This window comes from Alosa pseudoharengus, unplaced genomic scaffold, assembly GCF_046254945.1.
Source record: "Alosa pseudoharengus isolate Yale_2024_CS ecotype anadromous, Long Island Sound unplaced genomic scaffold, YU_APseudo_1.1 YU_APseudo_1.1_scf_12, whole genome shotgun sequence".
Lineage (NCBI taxonomy): Eukaryota > Metazoa > Chordata > Actinopteri > Clupeiformes > Clupeidae > Alosa > Alosa pseudoharengus.
In genome coordinates this window covers 32644414-32667643 of record NW_027468587.1, presented here as the reverse complement: position 1 = coordinate 32667643, position 23230 = coordinate 32644414, and the positions used below count along the sequence as shown (strand labels likewise).

At 42.6% G+C, this 23230-nt stretch overlaps 2 protein-coding genes across 4 annotated transcripts; one reads left to right on the top strand and one right to left on the bottom strand.

Moving 5' to 3' along the window:
- LOC143119418 (polyadenylate-binding protein 1A-like) lies at positions 1-11601 on the bottom strand. 3 transcript variants are annotated; one of them, XM_076280913.1, is made up of 16 exons: positions 11433-11601; positions 10528-10848; positions 10100-10293; positions 9760-9875; positions 8752-8891; positions 7919-8013; positions 7681-7818; positions 7262-7357; positions 6352-6624; positions 5485-5575; positions 4620-4733; positions 4208-4347; positions 3303-3387; positions 2905-3035; positions 2548-2644; positions 1-387 (listed from the first exon to the last, which is right to left on the bottom strand). In XM_076280913.1, exons 2-15 carry the CDS (start codon positions 10721-10723, stop codon positions 2555-2557), a joined length of 1899 nt encoding a protein of 632 aa, XP_076137028.1. In that variant the 5' UTR covers positions 10724-10848; positions 11433-11601; the 3' UTR covers positions 1-387; positions 2548-2554. The 3 variants fall into 3 exon arrangements, with proteins under 3 accessions (XP_076137028.1, XP_076137027.1, XP_076137029.1); XM_076280912.1 differs by having other exon boundaries at positions 10528-10770; XM_076280914.1 differs by lacking the exon at positions 11433-11601 and having other exon boundaries at positions 8761-8891; positions 10528-11337.
- Positions 11602-15426: 3825 nt separating this feature from the next.
- LOC143119672 (melanopsin-A-like) lies at positions 15427-22837 on the top strand. The gene is made up of 8 exons (XM_076281289.1): positions 15427-15553; positions 16522-16672; positions 17519-17658; positions 18623-18761; positions 19217-19331; positions 19604-19684; positions 19985-20510; positions 22566-22837. Exons 1-8 carry the CDS (start codon positions 15427-15429, stop codon positions 22835-22837), a joined length of 1551 nt encoding a protein of 516 aa, XP_076137404.1.
- The last annotated feature ends 393 nt before the right edge of the window (positions 22838-23230 follow it).

Below are 23230 nucleotides of genomic sequence, written 5' to 3'. Positions count from 1 at the left end.
TTCAGTGTGAGATTTTATTATAGCAAGCAGTTCTTAATCCAGACATCTCTCCAGAGCCTAGCTATCATGTAGGATTTTGTTCCAAACATAATATTCTGTGCATCCGTACAGTACTGGGAAAAGACAAGGCTTATATTTTAAAATAATTTCTCAAACATCAAACAATTTTTCATTTTTTTTCCTCCTTTTTTTTTTCCTATGTAAATAATCAAGGTCTAGACACTTTCTTCCCAGACCTGGTAAAACAATTCTGATTTTCATTCCATTTTTTAGCTTTTTTTTCTTTTGCAATGTTTTCTGGGTTTTAGCTTTTTTCAATGTTTAATATTTTTCTTTCTTTTTCATAACTTCTTTTAACCAGTGAAGCAAGCTGCAGCATTCCCATTCCTGGAACAGAAAAACAGGGACATTAGACCTCAGTGGGCGCACACTGCAACAGCACATCTACAGTCTGATGGATCGATCCAGACTTTGGTTATCTGGATGGCACCCTGTGCTAGACTGTAAACAACCTGGGCAACTGTGCTGAGCTATTAGCACACTGAATTGACACATCCAGGAATTTAATAGTGACAGTGGGCACTGGGCAGACTACTGCCTCAGGTGTTGTCCAACAAGTTTACTAGCTACTATCAGCTTGATGGGAGCATGCATGATTAAACTACTGTAACATTAGTGAGATTGTTGTTTCAATTTTGAAAGATGTTCCAGTCATAACGTACTGCTCTAGAGTTCAATTATAAACGAGCCTAATAACTAACTTCTATAACCTCTAACGAGCCTCCTCTATGTGGTCTATTCACACATACCCAAACTAACCGATCTTTGATGGAAAACACTCAACATTCCTATTCAACTGCTCCAAACGAGCCAGCTGTGAAAACATCTGCAAAGAGGTAGTAAAAACTATAACTGTACCACACAGAACTTGATTGACAACCAACATACCTGCAAACTCAGAAGGGCTGAAAAAGGTGACACATTTCCGAAAGACCCCCCCCCCAATAATGAATATTGAATATTATCATATTATAATAAACGTGCAGTAAGCGGAATTTAAATATGGCTGCATTTTACACTTTTACATTTTAAAATGACATAGTCCTACCAGCTGTTTTGAGTTAAGGCCATGTTTAGCCTAATTGAATAACTTAATGATGGAGAAGATATTTTCAGACCTGCCATCCTTGAAGAAATGTCAGTATTACCTCAAACCAGGGAAAACACATTGCCCACCTTGGCCTTCATGTATGCAGCCAAAAACAGACCAAACAACATAAATGTTGACAATCTGTTTTAAAGCCTAATCCTTATCTATAAAAATCACTGGTGTTGATAGAAAGGGACCGTGGATATCCATTTTCTGGTCTCTATTCTAGCATGTCTGGTTTATTAGTACCTCTTTTCAATCCATTATTATTTTATATTTTTTTTTAAGAAAAGGCTGCAATGATCACATTCCAACTAAAGGGGCGGGTCTCAGCAATAGGTGCGTTATGTCAGTCTACTCTAGAAGCCTAAGTCTCGCTTGTTTGCGCGCTAATTATCAAGAATTATGATCTATATGCTACACAGAAAACAAACAAATTAAACACATATCACTGAGCAAGTCAAAATATTTTGCTAGGTCCACTTTCAGATTTGTTGCAAATAACTACATTTGGCCTTGGAAAGGTCTGCGCTCCCTTAGAACGTCATGTCTAACCATCATCGACACATGGAAAATATAATGCTAAATGAAATAACTCGTGAACAAGCGATAATTTTCCAAGAAAATATTAAACTATTAAGCCGAGCTAAATTCACAATCGCACTCAGTGCAGAATCGTTTTGTTTCGCAAAGCGGCCAGCTGCGGGAACGTGAATTTGGGAGTAGGCTAAACACTTGTTAACCTCACCTCAGCAAGTCTTTCATTTAACTTCCCGAGGGCAAGAGAAAAGTAGCCTAACAATATGATGTTTTACCTTGAGTTTATATTCAGAGAGAGTGTATCATGTGGCCCGTGTTTGTTAGCTAACATTTTCTTTTTTCCTTGGTCATATCGCTGCTGCAGGCCATAGCAGGCATGCGTAACAGAAAGTGAGAGAGATAAAGCCCGCCCTCAGAAACTGATAGGTAGGTCTTCCAAAATAGCACAAAGAGAGGTCAATCACTTGTCTATAAATCTCGCATGAAATCGACGAGTCTCACTCTAGACTATGGGAAGTTGACCCCCCCCCCCCCCCCCCACGAAAAAAAAACTCTTCGGATCTACACGATTCACGTGAATGACATATTTTGATTCAAAAACGGCGATTTTCCCCGAAAGGTGACTAGTTTGCAGGTATGAACCAAGAGGGACTAACAATTCCATTATGGATTGTTTTTAATTTGACAGTGTAATGGATTTCATATGTGTTTGTTTGTTTGTTTAATTTAAGGCCATTTCCGCAACTAAGGCTATTTAATGGCCAGAGCATTGTGTGTGATTTCATATGTGAAAAAAGGCTGAAAGTGGAGGTAATGTTAGGGGTATTGATGGGGTGAGGTGCAGCAGCAGTAAGTACCTGGTCATTAAACAACTGGCACAGCTGGGCCAGTAACAGACTTCTGAGCGGCCTCTTTAGCCTGGTGAGCCTGCAGCACAGCCACGGCCTCATCCACCTGCAACACAAGACCACTGCATGGTTCCACTGCATGGTTCCACTGCATGGTTCCACTGCATGACTTTGACTGTGGAGATACCTTTACTCAACTGCAGGACTGAGTTAAAATGTGTATCTACAAAGTATGTTTGTGAGTGTGTGTATGTGGAGAGGTGTTTGAATGTGTGTGTGTGTGTGTGGAGAGGTGTTTGAGTGTGTGTGTGTGAGCGTGTGCTTGAGTGTGTGCGTGCGTTTCTGTATGCGTACACACAGACTGACCTTGGAGCGCAGAGACTCTGGAGACTCTAGCATGTGGAGGAGCTCGGAGTTGTCGATCTCCAGCAGCATGCCTGTGATCTTCCCCGCCAGGTTGGGGTGCATGTTCTGGATCAGTGGGAACAGGCGCTCTCCTGAAGGGAGGACGGGCACAGTCAGACGTGAGGGGGGAAAACAAAGACATTCCACATAATCACAAGAGAGAGGAAGGAGCAAGAAAGGAGCACATGCACACAAAATCATTTACACAATCATACATAAACACACACACACACACAAACTTTGTGCATTTACAAACATGCAGAGAATAGACAGACATACACACACCACTTCAACTGAGAGAGAGAAAAAAAGAAAGAAAGAGACATAATGGCAATCAGAGGTGATGTACTGGTACTGACCCAACATCTGCTTCTGCTCCTGTGGGGGGGCTGCTGCCAGCATGGAGGCCGTCAGCGGCTCCTGGCCTTGGACATGGACAGCAGGCTGCAGGGAGGGTGACAACTCAGTTACACACACAGGAAAAACACAGCAGTCATAGAAGAGGGCAAAATGCGAAACACTTGGGGTCAGAAATAGCACCAGGTCAGGCCGACTCCTTTTAATCGGTCCTTTTTCAAAGAAAACAGACTCTTAAAACAGACCAGCCAACACTTTAAAGTGGAATTGCTGTACATCCTTGAAAAATGCCGTCAAAGCAAATTTTGTTGCCTAGATGGCAAAACTAACAAACTATTTTATCTGTTCCCTTTCCACCAATGAGTTAGAATTGAGTCTGGCTAAATCAGACTATTAAGAATTTGAGCCTGGTACTCAATCATTGGGATGTGATTATAGGATGTGTTTCAACCGATACAGGGGAAAAATGTCTCTGCGCATAATTGGATAGATCTCACCAATCAGAGCAATGGAGAACAGTCATCCTTCTTCTCGACAAATGAAATGCCTTAATTGCTGTTTTCTGTTCGTTTAAAGTTACTGCGCTGTCAAGAATCTTGTACATGCGACGTGCGAAATCTAAACGTCTAGCTTCTATAGCAAGAGCCGAGCACCCTCAGTTCTCATACGGGCATAGAGCCTTCTCAATGGAACAAGTCCAGACCTAATTTGGCCTGGCTTCCAGACTCCAATGACTTACTTCTACTTTACTCTTCAGTATTCAACTACTTAAGTGACACATTAAAGTGAAACCTGTTGAAGTGAAGTGTTTCTCCATCATAAAAGACGTGTGTGTGTGTGTGTGTGTGTATGTGTGTGTGTGTGTGTGTGTGTGTGTGTGTGTGTGTGTGTGTGTGTGTGTGTGTACCTGCTGCATGGCTGAGTGTGGCTGTGAGCCCAGCTGTGGGTTCCTCACTCCTGCGGCGTACTTGTATTGGGGAACGCCGCGCACCGGTGCAGCAGTGGGAGCTGTGGCACTGGCCGGTCGTGGGCCAAGACTCTGAGAGGCTACCGGAGGAGAGGGGGAGGAGACAGACGGGTCCCTCTCAACAAACACTACTCACATTTACTTTCAAAATAAGGAGCCCTCCAAATCCCATAATTATACATGTACAATATAATCTCAGTGTATCAGAATTTTGCATAGCAAACCATTTTCTTGACTTTGACTGTTGAAAACATCCAACCAGCCCACATAGAGTACTGTAATCATTATACTACAACAAAGACGGCAAGGACAGCCTGCTTGCTTTTGTAACAGACAACCAGGGGGCACTTACTCATGCGCTGAGATGCCACCATGCGTGGCACCTGGGAGGCCGGTCTCACAGTGCTGAAGGTCTGCGGACGAGGTGCGGACGGCCGCATGGTGTTCGCTTGCATGCTCTGGAAATCTGCAGAGACAGTGGAGTTTTCAGAAAGTGTGTGCTCCATAGCCTTGTTCACCTTACCACTCTAAATCTGAATTTTTAGCATATCCAGATTGTATCTAACATGAGATCCTATTTTTCCAAATCGGTCTCAAACTGCATACAAAGGTGGTTTTGAATTAAATTCCAATCAGATTTTTACAGATCTGTTTCCATCTGAATGTTTCGGTCACTTGAATAGGATTGTTTTCCGTGTCACTCACAACGCGACAGCAACAACAACGTAGATCCGGATCCAGAGACATAAGTTAATTCAAACAAAATGATTTAAACAAGCAAGTGGTCGAAACTTTGGTCGAAGTGGGAGAAAATAGTGGGTGTAGCTTGTTACCATAGAAATCAATGTGGATAAGACTATGTTAATACAGGCAAATCGGATCTGATAATTTGCAATATGTAATGCAGACGGTCAGTCAGTAAGATCGGATTCTGATTACATTTGGGAAAAAATCGGATTTGGGCTGCAGTCTGAACAAGGCCTAAGTGAGAGAACAGCAGCTGGCAGAACCATGTTCTCAGTTAACTGGACAGTGGCCAGAGTCAGACCTCTCATCTACGGTATCCTCCTGCAGAGGGGACCTTTCCCAAATACTTAAGCAAACCACAAGAAGCATCTTATTTAAGAGTGAAACACAATTTGGACCACAACAGGTCCCAGTTCTTTTCCCCCCGTGATGTTGCATGGAGCTCAACATCAGCTTGCAGGGCCACTTACGCTGAGGGCGCATGCCCTGGGTGGCCCAGCGTGGGCCAGGTCTGAGCTGAGCCAGCTGGCTGGTGGGGTAGTACGCAGCGCGGTTCTGGGCCTGTGGAGCACACACACACACACAAAGGGGTTAACATGATGATGCATGTGGCAACCTTCTGAGCAATGCTGCTGGGCAACCACATAACCAGTTCCATGTGTTCTGATTGGATGATCATGATCATTTGACTGAAGTTCTCCAGAAAAAATGTGCCAGGGCAACAATAATCGGGAACACTGCAAGGCAACATTGGTCAAAAAGTTGTGCTGTGATGATGAGCTTTGGGTTTGTACTAGTATGACTGCTTTTGATAGTGATAGTGATTTTGGTTTTTTTTTCAGCAAGTGGACTTGCCACAAAATCTTGCTGAGTCTCTTCTTATATGCTGATGCTGAACTACAGTAGGCCAGAACCTCTGCTCTAGTCATTTAACATCTGCAGTATGTGTCAAGCCTCATAACCGCTTTGTTCTTTCCTGCCGGCAGATGTGCCAGCTTAAGCTATTTTCAGCTTGTCTACATTCAGGCACTCCATGATTTCTCACTATGCCATGATAATATCTCACTGGTGTAATGACGGCATTAAAAAACACCACCACCGTTTGATGAGGCTAGCTGCAGCTATTTGCGGACATGGTTTAAAGCACACAGTTCTATGCTGTGCTGTGCTGTGCATGGTTTAAAGCACACAGTCCTATGCTGTGCTGTGCATGGTTTAAAGCACACAGTCCTATGCTGTGCTGTGCATGGTTTAAAGCATACAGTTCTATGCTGTGCAGTACTATGTGCATCTATGGCCGAGCAGTGTTGCTATGGTGTGGAGTGAAGGGTGCTGACCTGGGGGATGGCGGCCATGAAGTAGCCGGAGGGTGGCGCGGGCTGGTAGGGGTTGATGACCGGGTTGGGCACGGCCCGGACGGTGGCCATCCTCTGCATGTACTGGTTGGTGAGGTGGGCCTGGCGCTCCTCCTTGCGCTGCGCCAGCGCCACGTACAGGGGCTTGGTGGCCACGATGCGCCCGTTCATCTCAGTCACAGCCTTGGTGGCCTCCTCTGGCGAGGAAAAGCACACAAAGCCGAAGCCTTTGCTGCGGCCGCCCTCCATCATGACCTGTAAAGAGTGGGGAGATTTTTTTTTACAGATTTGAGATGTTATCGGGAAAAATGTGTGTGGCTATTTTCTCTACCATTATATTCAATAAAATATTGCACATGACTCTAGATTAATTTATATAACTTGACTCTAGATTAATTTATAAACACCAAATAGTTATGTAATCATAACTACTACCTATATTTCTATCAGGTTTATGTGGAGCAGGGACAGACAGTGAGCCGCCAGTGATTCAGTATGTTGTCTGCATAGTGTCTACAACAGTGCAATGTGTGGAAATGTGTGCGGAGGGAAGAGGAATGGAATTGGCATTTTAAATGTGGTATCTCAAGTACCGTATTTTCCGGACTATAAAAGTCGCACCGGAGTATAAGTCGCACCAGTCAAAAAATATGTCATGAAGAGGAAAAAAACATATATATAAATATATATATGTTGCACCTGAGTCACAGGACTAGCCAAACTATGAAAAAAAGTGCGACTTATAGTCCGGAAAATACGGTAAGCTTTTAAGATGGTTTGTTTCACAGAGGAGCTATGTACAAGTACAAGCTCCATCAATACGATCAACTATCAGCTGCTAACTGGGAACGAGTGTACTGTATGGTGAATAACCGGCAGGAGAGGTGGCTACCTTGGCACTGGTAATTGTCCCAAATGGGGAGAACTCTTTACGCAGGCGCTCATCATCCAACCCATCATCCAGGTTCTTCACATAGAGATTCACACCCTGGAAGAAGATTTGCATGTTAGTGCCATTTTAAATCTATGTATTAACACTTACACTACAGTATACACTGCCTACAGATGTAGTAGGTGTTGTGTCATGACTGTGCATGACTGTGTAAGATTACACTAAATCAGCTTGACCACTGTCCCCTGCTGGTCAACTTTACAACTGCATGAAAAGACAAGATTGATCACTGACTTTCAAAACCATGAAAAACAGCATTTTGGTATTGTAAAATCACAACTGTATCACTGGACGTGGTCCCAGACTGGCAGCATGCATGGTCAGAGTGACGGCTCAGACGGGTGGCATCTGGCACACACCTGGTAGCGGGTCATGCGGTCATGCTTCATCTGCTCAAATTTGCGCTTGAGCTCCGTCTGCCGCTCCACCTTCTTCTGCGCCCGGCCCACGTACACCAGCTTACCGTTCAGCTCCTTCCCATTCATCTCATCCACGGCCTGAGAAGGAAGACACACACACACACACACACACACTCATTGAGTGATTTCACTTTCACACACCAGTCGGAAACATTAAAAAACTCCAGTTTCTGCTCACCCTCTGTGCGTCCTCGTGTCTCTCATAGCTGACGAAGCCAAAGCCTTTGGACCTCCCGCTCTCATCCGTCATCACCCTGATGCTCAGTGCAGGGCCTGGGAGGAGGGTTTTTTCAGCACAGGTCAGATCATGTGCCAACACAACAACTTCTTAAGAGCATGCGTGGCCTACTGGTTAGAGAATCGAACTTGTGACCAAAGAGTGGCCAATTCGATCCGACTCGTAGGCAAAATGTGTGGGGGGCGGGAGTAATTGACCTCTCCCACATCCACGGATGAGGTTGCCCATTAAACAACTGCTCCCCGGGCACCGGATCAAGGGTTGCCCAATGTTCCAGACCTGTATGTATGCTCCTAGTGAGCTCATTGCTCCTAGTGTATGTGAGTATACTACCCCCTTCAGGAGAAATGAAGTACCTTAAAATTTATTTATACAGGTCAGATACAACACTGAAAATTCCCATATTCCCAGAAAGATCTTCCAGATAAAAAAAAAAAAAATGTAAATCAGGTTTCTTGGCCAAGTGTACTTGCGTATACAAGGAATTTGGTCTATGCATTTATCCCATCTGTGAATTAGTAAACACACAGAGCACACAGTGAACACACAGTGAGGTGAAGCACACACTAACCCGGAGCAGTGAGCTATCTTGCTACAGCGGCGCTCAGGGAGCAGTGAGGGGTTAGGTGCCTTGCTTAAGGGCACTTCAGCCGCCCCTACTGGTCGGGGATCACACCGGCAACCCTCCGGTTGCAAGCCTGAAGCCCTAACCAGTAGGCCACGACTGCCCCGATTTTGCACCCAATTTTGTGAAATGTTTCCCAGACACGCACCAAACTTGCCAAAGATCTCGCGCAGTTTTTCATCGTCCATGTCCTCTCCAAAGTTCTTGATGTAGACGTTGGTGAACTCCTTAGCACGGGCACCCAGCTCGGCCTCTCGTTCCTTGCGGGACTTGAAACGCCCCACGAACCTGTAAAGCATCAGTGGGAACCAGAGTGGAAATCCACAGTGAAGGAGCTGCGAAAATTTTAGGTGAGGACATTACACATAAAACAGCAATACCTTACTTGCACAATATTTAGTCCATAATTATGATGGGACCATAGTAGGCTACAGACTACACATAATAATAATCTCTACAAATCTGCCAATCAGGAGCCGCCAGGAACCAACCACCGCTTGCAAATCGATGTCTTATTCGAATCAGGAGATTTTATGCAATTTTGAAGTATTTCCACTCAGAATTTTGCGATTCACATTCCTGTCTGGATAAAGTGGTGCTGCATGAATTAAGCATACCCATGCATTTTTGCAGCAACAAAAATAATATTAGTTCACTCTAGTGTTACTGTATTCCCTAGCCCAGTACTGTGAGCTAAGAATGGCCCATTGCATTTCTGTGTGTTGTGTCACTCCCTAGTTTATGAAGGACTGTTAGCTAAGGCTGGAGTACTTCTGGGGTGTACATGCTGAATGTGACAAGGCCATGCAACCAGGCTACTTTTAGAAATGTCTGATATCACAAAAGCAATTCTTTCACACAAACATACGGGTATTTGTGGGAGTTTAAGGGCGTTTTTTGGAGGTAACCAGGTATACCATGCTTTTGGAGGTGCAAACAAACGCTGCATTGCCTTTGAGATAACATAGTAAAGAACAAAAAATCTGATTGTTTGGACCTCCAAATGGGCGGTGATGTACATATGTGACGCGAGTTTGTGTGAAGAATGCCCTGCCCAAATCTGTTTAGGTGAGTTAGGCCTATAACTGCAGCTTCTCTCATCGGTGATCTAGCTCAGCTATAGCTGATCATTGTATATATAAAGAACACAACTCACACTTTGCGATCATTAAGCAGCATGCCGTTCATTTTCTCTATGGCTCTCTCTGCCGCCTCCTGGGTCTCAAAGTGTACAAAGCCGTAGCCCTTTGAGCCATTCTCATCACAAACCACCTTGAGAAAAGGAGAGTCGTGAAAACCTTCAAAACCATGAACATGAATTAGATCATTTGATACTCAGTAAGACACACTGTAAGTCTGTAACTGAATCTGCACAATTCGATTGGACCGTACAGTGACTAGATGACCAAATTATGCAGAACAAACCACCAGGGGGGGAAAGCATCCATATTCAAGCTTTCCACACACATGCATGAGACAGCACCCCTGTCCTTTACCTTGCAAGAGAGGATGTTTCCGAAAGCCGAAAATGTATCATAAAGGGCCTTGTTGTCAATGGACTTGTCCAGGTTTTTAATGAATATGTTTCCAACACCACTCTTTCTGAGGGAAGGGTCACGCTGGGACCACATAATGCGCACAGGCCTGCCCTTGATGACATCGAAGTTCATGGTGTCCAGTGCTCGCTCAGCTGTCAAAGGGTGATATTTGGCCATATACAAAAAAAAATAATTATGCATCAATCACATCATTCAAGACCTTCCTCAAAAATCTTGAAGCTTTAGCTTCTAGCCTAATATTGGTGCAGTCCTAACCCTGATGGCTAGGCCTATGTGACTATGTCAGTAAGTACCTCAAAACAAAGCACTCTTATTGAAGAATGAATAATGACTAGAATAAGAGTACCAACTACATCATCACCTACCGTCTGCCGGTTGCTGAAAGTTTACATAGGCATATCCGAGGGAGCGACGTGTTATCATATCCCTGCAAACCCGAATTGAAAGTATGGGGCCGGCAGGACTGAACTTCTCATATAGCATTGCCTCGGTCACATCAGGATGGAGATCCCCGACGTACAAGGAGGCCATGGGGTAACTGGGAGCTGCGCTGTGGTTCATCTTGGTGGGCGCGTCCGTTTACACAAGGATTCCGACAGTAGCGTTGACTGGTGAAGAGAGGTGCTCTGTTACCAACAGCACGTCGTTGATGTCTTCTTAATGACTTGAATCATGAGAGGGTCTGTCTACAAGTCATACACTAACGTTAGCTGACGTTGTCATAGCTATATAACGTGGGTAATTTATTGATAGCTAAGGGTAACGTTAACTTAGCCCGCAATTTACGGTCACTCCATATAACTGTAACGTTAACGTAACATAACGTTAGAAACATACACCAACGGTAACGGTTTTGTACTAACGCCGATAAACTATTCGCTTAACAGTAGCGTCAAAAATATCGATGACGTTTAACTTTAACTGCTAGTGATATGTAACGTTAGTTTGCGAAAATCACCTGGTCAGCAGGCTAACATCAACGTTCATTCAACCTTCAAATTTATCAAGGCTAACAGGTGACAAGTTATCCTACCGTTATTTTAGCTTGAAATATTTGGTCACATGAAGGTTAAGCTAATCCTAGTGTGCAGGCTAGCAACCCTTAACGAAAATGACCCACGTTTAAAATCAAAGGGTGACCGTGGTGGCTGAGCAGATTCTCCCAAATCTCCCACAACCGAGTTAACATAGCGTTCTCAGCTGACTGATTAGCCTTGTCACAGCACCGGTTGATGATTACTTTTAAATTCCCCATGGCTACCCGGTTTACCTTCTTATCCACGTAGTTAGCGTTGTGATGCGGCCTTGCTTCACCGGTTCTGGCCTATTCGATATTTTGTTATTTTTTCTATTTTCTCTATTTTTAATATTTTTTTCAATTATTTTTATAGTAAGATGTGAGCCGAGGCAGGCTTCGGACCACACGGTCACCACTCCAACTGCCTGCCGGGGTGGGTGGAAGTGGGAGGCAGTTGCAAACGAATCAAAACCAGGGGTGAGTTCAAGACGAGCAAAATTGCAGAGCGTTTGATTCAACGCAAACAGTGGTGCGTTGAACATTCGTACAAACGCTGCTGAGAAGGCCATTCATTGACCTGGTTTGACCCCTGATTTTTTCCTGAGCCTGATGAAATCAAAATAAATACATATTTAATTTTCTCTTCAACTTTTCACTCCTCTTTAATCTGTAGATGACTCCACATCCAACCTCAAGCTGATCATCAATCATTAGGCCTAGGCTATTCTGTTCGATGTGTAGGCTAGGCCTAGTATGTTACACCGAAGTTGGCTGCATGCTTTTTGACATGAACAGGTATTTAGTAAAACAAGAACCTTTCTAATGAGGAGACGTACAGCACTAAAACAAATCCTCCATAGAAATGCATAGGGTTAGTAACTTGTCTAGTTCTACACATATCCCACCCCTTCCGCGGCAAAACGTCGACATGTGAATACATTGAGCCAATCGTGTTGTGTTGTGAGTGCATTGAGCCAACCATGGTTGCCTACTACCAAGCCAGTGATGAACCTGTAGAGAAACAAACTTCTGTTTGAGGAGGTACTGTAAGGCTGGCAGAATAGGTCTAGTAGGAAAATGTCCGAATATTTTCGGACAAATGTTTGAGATAGATAGATAGATAGATAGATACTTTATTGATCCCCAAGGGGAAATTCAAGAAATGGAGATGGAAAAGCAAACCAAGAATGCACCATAGGTGCAAAGTCAACCCCCTTATTGCATCACTTTGTCCCATCCATTTAGGTTGAAATCAGCCTTCAATTTCAATTTAATTTCACTTAGAGCGCCAAAACATTAAAACATTACACATGTCTCATTGCGCTTTACAGAATGTTAGACAATCAGAGAAAAGAAAAGATAAGAAGGCCCATGGGTAACAGGGGCGAGGAAAAACTCCTTAGAATTGGGGATACATATAGGAAGAAACCCCGAGCAGATCCACGACTCAAGGGCCTGACCCATCTGATAGGTTCAGTCACAGAACAGTAAGGTCTGTATACATGACAAATGCATAGTTAGTTAGATGTAGAGAATAGAACATGGTGTTTAAAGCCACCTGAGGTGTATGTTACAAGAGGTGGGATGGTTACATATCCAGTATGATAATCCTATTTAGTGTCAGAAAGTTCAAATAGTTCAGTGTAGGAAATGGAATTGTCCAGGGGGATTAAGAGTTGTCATAGGGCGAGTAGTGGGTCGCTAGGCTGCACGGGCCAGGAATCCAGGCAGGGGGACAGCAATAGGCGATGATAGGCAGCAGTCGTAATGGTTAATGGGTAATATCAATAAGTATATCAATGGTATTATATAGTGTTATTCCATAGTGAGAATAGGCAAGAGAAGCCTTGATGTTCGGAAAGCACACAATGACCTCAAAAATAATAAATAATTGATAACTTGTCTCAAATGCATTAACACAAAAGTAATGAGGCTTTTCAGGAGTTTTGAAAATATACGGAGAAAGTACAGATATTTCTGTGAAAATGTAGGAGAGTAAAGTAAAAAGTTGTTAGAAAAACAAATACTCCTGAAAATGCTACTTGTGAGGTACTTAATTTGTACTTCGATACTTCCCATCTGATCTCTGCCAAGCAACAAATGGTTACCAGACCTGTTATTTGCTTTACAGGCTTGGTGAATTCAGAGCCTTGGATGTAAGTTACTTAAACAATAACAGTAACAGTATATATGGTTGCTTTTTGTCAGACCTACACACCATTAACTGATTACAATGGAGAAACATCTGTTTTGCAAGTGTGTTCCATGTGCTTTGTTACTGCTCTTTGTCTGGAGAACCCTTCTTCCTTTTTCTCAGTTTCAAGAGAAAGCCTGAATGAGTACTGCTTTTTGCAGTGGTTAAAATGTACTTCTCTCTCCTCCACTTTTTTTGTACTCCCCCTTTCTTTCCTCTTACAAAATTCTTGGTTCTCTCTCCTCCATAGGCCGGATTCAGTTCGATACGGCCTCCATTAGGCAATGCTGCATGAATAACCCAACCTGACAATGGCAGGGCCCATTACCTTATGAACCTTTATGAAATATGGCAGTCAATGTTATTGACATCAGCAGAGGAGAGAGGCGAGCAGGGCCTGTGTGTGTAGTCTGTTGGCTTTATCATCATATTAGCACTGATGCATGCGCTGATAATGATGGTGATGGTGGTGATGGTAAAGTGTATGTAGGTCAGAAGTTTAGATAGAAAAAGCAAAGCTGTTATGTCCTCTATACTCATAACCTCAGTCTCTCTCTGTGTAGTTTCATTGGAGCCATACAGTGTTACTGACTGTTATGACTGCTTTTAACAGACTACTTTACAAACTGAGTGGTGTTGTACGCTGTGTTGAACATGTATGCATGAGATGCTGATCTGATGTCTTACAGCCCAACATGTGGTTTTAGTGTGTCGTGTATTTCATCTGAATTTTAAGTCTTCTTCAGCATGTGGTGATGCGTGAGTTACGATCTGTGTTGTTCAGGTTCACAAAAGCACATCATGTGAACCGCATCATGCATCACCTTAAAGCTAAGATTAATGCTTTGTCTTATCTAGTGTGTGTGTGTGTGTGTGTGTGTGTGTGTGTGTGTGTGTGTTTGACTGAGAGAGTGAGTGTGTTAATACTGTTTTAAGCCTCTCTCCTCAATTCCTTTGATAAGAGTGGGGATTGAGGATTAGTTAAGCTTTTGAGTTGAGTTTTTGCTGTTTTTATCTTTTTAAATTATAATTTTATTTCTCTCTCCCTCTCTCTCTCACTTTCTCTCTTCCTTTCTCAATCTATCTCTCTATCTCTCTCTTTATCTCTCTCTATCAGTCAGTTGTATTTCTTTTGGACCCTCTCTCTCCCTTTCTTTCTCTGACCCTTTTCGACCTCTTTACTGTAAATGGTGCACTACAGAGATTAAGTCCCTGAATCAGACCTACATTCATCTTAATCTGTTGGCCAACAAGATGTGTGGCTCTAGGATGTCATTTCTTCTATTACTATTCTGTCTGTTCCTCCCTCCATCCTTCTCTCTCTCTCTCTCTCTCTCTCTCTCACTCTCTCCTTCATGACATCATCTGCCCACCATATGCACATCATAATGGGATGGCAGGGGTGGAGCACACGATCGTTTATAGAGGGAAAGCAAAAAAGTGGATGGGGGAATGACGATTTGTCTGTTGGAGAGAGAAAACAAGAGAGAGAGAGAGAGAGAGAGAGAGAGAGAGATGGGTACAAGCATGGAGGTGAGAGGTCAAAAAGGTTGAGAGAGCTGGTCCAATACTTTTGTGCATGCTGGCTCTCGCACTGGTCATTTCCTTACCAGATGGTCAGGGATGTTGATTTACTTCATCGCTACATAAAACAGAAAGGAACCCAACTTGCTAAAGAAGAGGAGAGAAAGGCAGAGCAAGAGGACAAGAGAACTCTAGCTCTCCGCTATTTTTAGGGAACCTGATTGGTATTCGATGCCTGCATTCTCCCTGGGATTTTAAATGAATTAAGGTAAGAACAGCCGTCCCAGCACTACAGGGCAGCTCTGATGACTTCAAAAAAATCTTTTGGCTTGATCAGGTCTTTATTCTTTCCTCTTGAGGTAAACTTGCATGAATTTGTCTTCACTTTGTCTTAGCATTTTACCCATTCTTATTGGCTATGCCTCATTGTCTTAGCATTTTACCCATTCTTAGTGGCTATACCTCATATGTTTTTACTTTTCCTATCTTTCTCTCTATCTTTCTCTCATTCTTTTTCTCCCTTAGTTAATGTCTGTGGGAGTGAATGGTACTTTGAGAGGGGCTGTCTCTGTACCCTCTTCAATAACCCCTTTCTTCCGCTCCCAGCTGTCACCCTCCGCAGACTTAGCTGTGGCTATATTCCTCATCACCACAGGTAAATCCAACGGGCATCACTACAGTGACTCACTCACACATACAGTAACACACCACATGTCATTGTGGTGTAATCTCTCACTGCATCCCGGAACATAATGCAAGCAGTAATATGAAAACTGTTCACTATTTGTCAGTCATATCCATTGGTATGTAGTAAAAGTTGCATTTTGGTAACTGAAAGTAAAGTGTGTTGGATCATTTGTGTCTGTCATGTTCCAATTCAATATTGTATTTGGGAGTTGGATCATAGTGTGTGTGTGAAGTTGGATCATTGTGTGTGTGCGTGTGTGTGTGTGTGTGTGTGTGTGAGTGTGCACGCATATTAAATTAAAAATCATATATTATGTATTGATTGACACAATGTGATGTGAAGGGAAAATTATTTTGGTTCACACAATCAATGAAAGCATATTTGCACCGCTGTGCCCGTCCATTGTTATGGGGCAGCCAGGGGTCTCAGAGCCCGCCTGAGGTCTGTGTGTCTGTGCTGGCCATTCTCCATCGTCTCTGTCCCACAGGCACCCTTTTTTTATCTCCTTTTATTGCCGTTCCTAAAGCATGGGAAAGGCCCTGCACTTCTCTCTTCATGCTCCCTCTCTCATGAAAACAAGTGGAAGCTTTGTGTTGGAGAAAGCCTTGTGACTTGAGTGTCCTCCTTACTTGTTAATACTTATAATGATTTATTGCACGTTTGATTTTTATTGTTTTTTATGTTGTCTTGGGTTTCCTGAACATTCAAATTCTTTGCCACTCAACAGTTGTCAATTTGTGTATACTGAGTAAGCTCCACAGCAATCTCTGAACACTGCTTTTTTCCATATTCCATTTTTTTTTTATTTCTCTTTCAACTTGTATAATGTTGAAAACTGACAGTTGACATCTGCATTGCATACTTATTTATGCTCACGTAACGTGTAATGTTTATGTGTATACTTATGAAATATACCTCTTATATATCTTTCCTAGGCGTGGTGTCAGTGGTGGGTAATGGTGTGGTTTTGCTGGTTTTTGGGCGAAAGAGAAAGAAACTCAGGCCCCATGAGCTGTTGACCATAAACCTAGCGGTTTGTGACTTTGGCTACAGTCTCCTCGGCGCACCCTTTCCTATAACGTCCAGGTGAGTGAGAGGCTTTTACTCTCTCATAACATGTATGAGGATGCATAAGGTTGACTATGTATAAAGTTTAAATATTCATATGAATAAGGATGCACGAGCATAAGAATGGTTTGCGCAGTGCATACCACTTTGTATCTGGAAGGGCAATTTGATGGACACTAGCATTCTGAAACACCACAATCTTAAGATTTTCTCATTATAATTGTAAAATTCCATATGGAACATTTATAAATAAATAAATCATTATTATTAAGTATATAAGTCAGCACGACACCCAAGTCACAAGACTTTCTCCAACATGTATATATATATAGTCGTTCTTGCTTTTTCCTGATATATAGTATACTGGCACTGCCTGAGGATTCCTCATATGGGGATGCTTTCAGCAAAAAAACAAAAACATTAGTATGTCATTTCATGTCACATTCATCCCATCTGATTCTCATAATCAGATGCCCTGCAGGGATTCTCTTCATGGCTGATTGGCCAAATCAAAGTGAACAGGGGAGGGCTACTGCAGGGGGCCACATAATCAGGAGGAAAGCAGACCTTTATGGTTCTGCGTTGTGGAATGGAACCGCCATCAGGTTCTGTGTCGTCCTGAATCATGTTATACAAATGATCAGGACTACTTACAGACTACGTTTACAGATAGCCTCCTTGTAGTAGTTTTACCATTTTATTACTATAAATAAGGACCTCATTTATGTAGGGATTTCAAATCTGTCTGTGTAATAGCATCACTGCCAGCTGTAATTAAATGATTGTAACAATTCCAAAGTTGCAGGATGTCTTCAATTGATTGTGATGTGTTTATCATGCGGTTGTCTTTGGTCTCTGTGATAGCCTGTCTCATGCCTGGGTGTTTGGTCAGACCGGGTGTCTGTACTACGGGATGCAAGGCTTTGTGTTTGGCATCGGCTCTCTGATCACCACCTGCCTTATCTCTCTAGACCGCGCTTTCAAGATCTGCAGCATCCAGTATGGTAAGAGGCTTAAATGGAATCACCAGAAGCCTGGTAGTCTAAAACATTTACCACTTTGTTGGTTTATGGCAATTAACATCTTTTTTTTAACATATGCTTTTCATTTGCTTGCCCTTTCTGTGTTGTTTTGGAGGCAAAGCAAAGAGAATGCTTCAGATAATCTCATTTTAAATTATACTCAAATCTTTTAATTTGGAGCAATTTATGTTTTGAGCAAAGTTCCTTTGGGCTTGAGTGCTCCTTAGACAACGGTGATGAAGTTTTCTCTTCACCATTTCCGGCCTCAATTGTCAGTCAGCCTGTCTCCAATTTTCACAATTGTGGTCAAATGTCCTTCACCTTTCATCTAATCCTTTCTGCTTTCTGTAGCATGAATGCTTTCCCCCCTCTTCCTGTGTTACCTTGGTTTCTATCTCCTATCCTGAATTCTAAGGTCACCATAGGGATAGAGATTGTCTATGTTGCCCTGGTCATTATGGCACAGCACAACGCACTGTGGTCATTATTGGGCCTGTCATCTGTCCATCAATGGGATTGTGACTACGCATTATGGAGCTATGAGATATTAAGCTCTAATTACCTGGACTGATGCTATCATAAACCCTGTGACGGATAATGATTGTATATCAGCAAAGCCATACTGGCCATTTTGATTAGACAACGCCATGTTGTTAACATGATGTTAACAGTGTGCATCATAGAATTTCAGAGTGGGAAGCAGTGGATGAATCGTAATTAAAGTCATATATGAACCAGCCAGTCAGCCTGTTATTGTACTGTATGTTTACACTGAAGTCATTTTAATAATACAGTATGTGCAAAGGATGGCATATCCTTATCAATTTGGCATTACGAAGTCTGTATAACTACTAACCCAAATATAAAGTGTGATGTTATATAGCAAGATGTGTTTTGGTTGGGGTCGGTCACTGTACCTTTATGTCTCCCACTTTCTCTGTCTCAGGTCAGTGGGTTGAAAGGAGACATGCATCTTTGTCCATTGTGCTTGTATGGATCTACACCATATTCTGGGGATTACTTCCTGTTTTTGGTTTCGGTAGCTATGGGCCAGAGCCATATGCCACAAGCTGCACAATTAACTGGTACGTTATGCAATCAGTGGTACACCTGTTTCCTTCCCTACATTTCTAAAATTCAAAAATTCACCTGAAGAATTGCTTCAAACACACAGGATGGTTGAGCATCCCTTTAAAGAAGATCTGTTTCCTCATTAAACATATAATACAAATTGCTCCCCATTCCTAACACACCACTCTCAAATATTAAAAGAGATCTCCTAAATCTGAACAGAGAGATTCACGATGCATGATGGACTGCAACAAAATGGATATCTGACCCCATTGTAGTAGATCACTACCTGTTCTTTAGTCAGTTGGATTAAAGTGGATCTTCATTAGATCCAAGCCCAATCAGCCCTAGAGTTTTCCCTAGCATCAACTGCTCTCTGGGCTGCATGGTTGCATACCATCTACACTGCTCTCACATGGTCCAAAGATAAAAAAAAAAAAACCTTTGTGGTTCCCATATATCCCAACAGGTGGAGTATGAAGTCATCTCTCAATGACAAGATCTACATCTTTCTCATGATGTCCCTCTGTTTCGGAGTGCCCACCTTGATCATCATCACCTCTTACATCGCCATCATGGTGACGGTAAGGAGAAATGTTTTGTGTGGCACAAAAAGCATTGTATCTACGGAAACTACTACTGTGTGAGAGACATGGTGGTGGAACAGTTGAGACTATAGAGTGGGGTAGGGGGACCCATCACTGTATATTTTATACAGCAAAAAAACAAAACAAGTACATTTAGCATAAACTTGAAAACTTAAAAAATGGTACAAGAATTGTGCAATTTTACTTTGAGGGTTGTGATGTTTCTTCTCAGGAATGCAGTAACAGTGCTGATGTTTATATTCTTTTAGGTTTATCGCTCTAGTCGTACCTTGGCATCCATTCCATCCTCAACTGTCACACACAGCAGCAAAGAATTGAGACTCACAAAGGTGATCTTTTTCATGTGTCCATATCTCTCTTCTTTCACTTTGAGCTTAATGCCCTATTTATCTAAGTTCGTCTACTGTATCTCAATGTCAGGGAATTAGATTTCCCTGGGCATAAAGTATATGGAACTAAAAACAGTCAAAGCTGTTTGCTTATAGAAAACAGCTTATAGAAAACCTTCTGTTCAAAATTTTAAGTGTAATTTGGGGTGTCCTCTATGGCAACAATGTGAATAACTACATGCAATATGATTGTGATCTATAAACAAATGAAAACAGATGAACGAACCTCTTCCATTACAGATCGCTGCAGTGGTCTGCTCATCCTTTCTCTTGGCCTGGATGCCGTACGCTATCGTTTCTCTCTACTCCGCACTGACAGCCAAGGAGGAACCAGGAGAATATGTAGGAATCCTGACAGCTGAAGCTGGACCGACAGGGCAAGCGACCCCCAAGCTGGCCGATTTCCTCGCTTTCCCGTCGCTCCTCAACTGGACCTCCGTGGAAAATTACACCATCATCCACGAGACTCTGGACATGTGGAGTAACAGTACAATGCAATCCAACTTCAGGCCGGACTTCAACCCGGTGTCTTCAGTGGGTCCTGGTTCAGTCCTGGGGCCCCAAAGCACTCGGGCCGTGTCCAGCCTGCCTCCGGAGGTGACGCTGATCCCAGCTATGTTCGCCAAATCGCACTGCATGGTCAACCCCTTCATCTACCAGATCATGAACCACGAGTTCAGGGCAAACGTGTGCTACATTTTCTGTGGGAGAGGCTTGGACAGAGAGATGACAAGCCGAAGAGGGAGAGAGGGGAGTGACTCTGAAGGTAACATACCCACTGACACACACAAAGCCAATCAGAGGCCCAGTGAGAAACGTACCTAGCAGATACAGGTCGGTAGCAAGCCTTTCGAAACTGGGGAATATTGGTCATTTTTCTAAAAATGAGGGTTTTCCCCCCTCATATTCTGTGCTGTTCTGTGAAATCTTCACTTCAGTAGCACACATAGTCTACGCTAAACTTTCTAGATTTATTCGTACCTTTGTATTCCTACAGTAGGCCTACAAAGGTTTTGCAGAAGGTTTTGTTAATATATCATTCGTAGCCTAATTTATATAACAGTGTATTTTGCCGACAGTGTATGTGCACTGTGGCCACAGCGAAGTCAGACCCGAAATGGGCAGAGTCAGGCCAAAGTTATTTAATAAAAGATAGATAGATGGATCAGAATTGAACACTGGTTACATGTGATTGGTTTATTCAGTTTCACTTTACTGGAGCGATCTCGCCCATTTCAGAGTCCCCACTTTGGCGTAGCTTCCCGCTACCTGTATCACCGCCAAACTCGGGCCTTTTATCCCTAAAAGCATGGCAAAAAAATCTGACTAGGCCTACTTACAGTATTTTCTGATTTATTGAATGATAAAAAAGATATCCAAATTCCTTCTGTAAAAACACTTTATCCAACGTTCAGATTTCTATTTTGCAAATGGATAATGGCTGATTTGCATATATAAATATAATATTTCAGAACACTTGTAATATAAACAATATCTATTAGTCTATAGACAAATATATTACTTTTGTGAGAGAGTTATAATGGAGACATAATTTATTCCTAGTCTAATCACCTTAGAAGACGGTCCAACCACACTAACATTTGAGATGTATGCTACAGAAATATACAGTTATACATATAATACGTAAGGGATAATGTAATCACATGTAACCAGTTGTTCAATTCTGATCCATCTATCTATCTTTTATTAATTAACTTCGGCCTGACTCTGCCCATTTTGTGTGTCTGACTTCGCTGTGGCCACAGTGCACATAGGCTACACTGTCGGCAAAATACACTGAACAGCAGTCTGTTATACTTAGCAACAGTCTGTTATTGAGAATTAGCAGACCACCGAACATTGGGAAGGCCCATTCAAGTGAATGGAGCATTCTGCAGCATTATGAAGAGCCGTGTAATAAATTATAGTTTTAATTGATGATTATTGTAGGTTATTGAATAAATTGAAGCCATTGCAGGATTATGAACACCATTTTGTGTCACAAGCACAAGCCCCTCAGGTCAACCCCTTGCTGTCGCTATGAAATCCAATAACCCAGTAAGAGGCCCAGGATAGAAAGTGAGTGAAAACCATTGATACCCACATCAAGTGAGGCTCAGTGAGATACCCAGAATCTTCTCCTGGCCAAGATGCTTAGGGTGCATCATCCCCAAAGCATCTTACAGTATAGTTAGGTTAGGTGTGTGAATGTGTATGTAGTCCATAACCCACAGCCTTTGCTGTCCTTACCTTGTTTGACTAGTGAACCTGCAGGAACTCATGGGCATAAAATGACATATTTGTGGTCATGGTGCTACTATTTTTTTTCTTATGGAATTTGAACTGTGTTGATCTCAGCAGGAGTGTTATAAAGTATCTCCATATTTACTAGTGCAAGTGCATAGTCATAATGAGTGATTTTTCTTCACTGCCATCACTTTACCAACAGTCAAATACTGAGGTGTCAGAATGTGTTTTCATCATAACAGCTCTTCTAAGTGTCCTCCAATATGAGAATCCCTTTACCTTCTCTTTTAATTGGTCCTCCTTCTGCTACAAGGATTTGCTGTATTTTAAATTTAAGCTCCATCTGTCTGAGCTCATCTTTTAATTTCTATACCAAGGTGTTCAGTGAACTTAGATGTGCATCAATCGATCGAATGCATCGATATGATATCAGAAAGAGACAGCCACAGACCTCATAACTGCTCTGCACCCACATCATTTATGTTTGTTTTGTGTGTGTGTGTGTGTGTGTGTGTGTGTGTGTGTGTGTGTGTGTGTGTGTGTGTGTGTGTGTGTATGGTGTTTCTCTTTGCAGGCAACCGCAGCAGCATGAACCTGTCCTACTGCCACAGCTGGAGGAAGAGCTCTTCAAACACCCCGAATCAGGGAGACCACAGGAAGAAGAAGCTTCAGAATCCGGGCAGTGAAAAGGGCCATCGCAGCTCCTGGCACGGCAGCGGAGGCAGCGACTGGGCCTCCCTGGACGCAGCCACGCTGGACACCCAGATCAACATAGATAGGGAGAAAGGAAGTGAGAAGGGTCAGGGAGGGTCCACCTCCAGCAGTCTGTTAACTTGTGAAGACTGAGGTGATGATTATGGTATGGGGAAATGGCTGTTAAAAATATATTTATTCTTATATGAAGATCTTTATGAAGAAGTGTATATTTTATGAATCTTTATTTGTAATTGATTTAGAACGCATACTTATGCGTGCTTTCACTTTGTCATTCCTCACTGATAATGCTCTATGTGCATTAAGCTGTTTCATTTGCATATTCATATTTGACTAGATGGCTATTTAGGTTAATAAGTAGCCTATATCTAGAACTGGACAGACTTTTACCTTTAACACACTGTGTAGCTCATATGGACATCTTCTATTGACAATCATCCAATGACAGCCAGCAAGAGCATGTTGTCTATGTTAACCTTGACACTATGGTCCTGTTGCTGCCAACTGTCCTGATTTGATTTATAG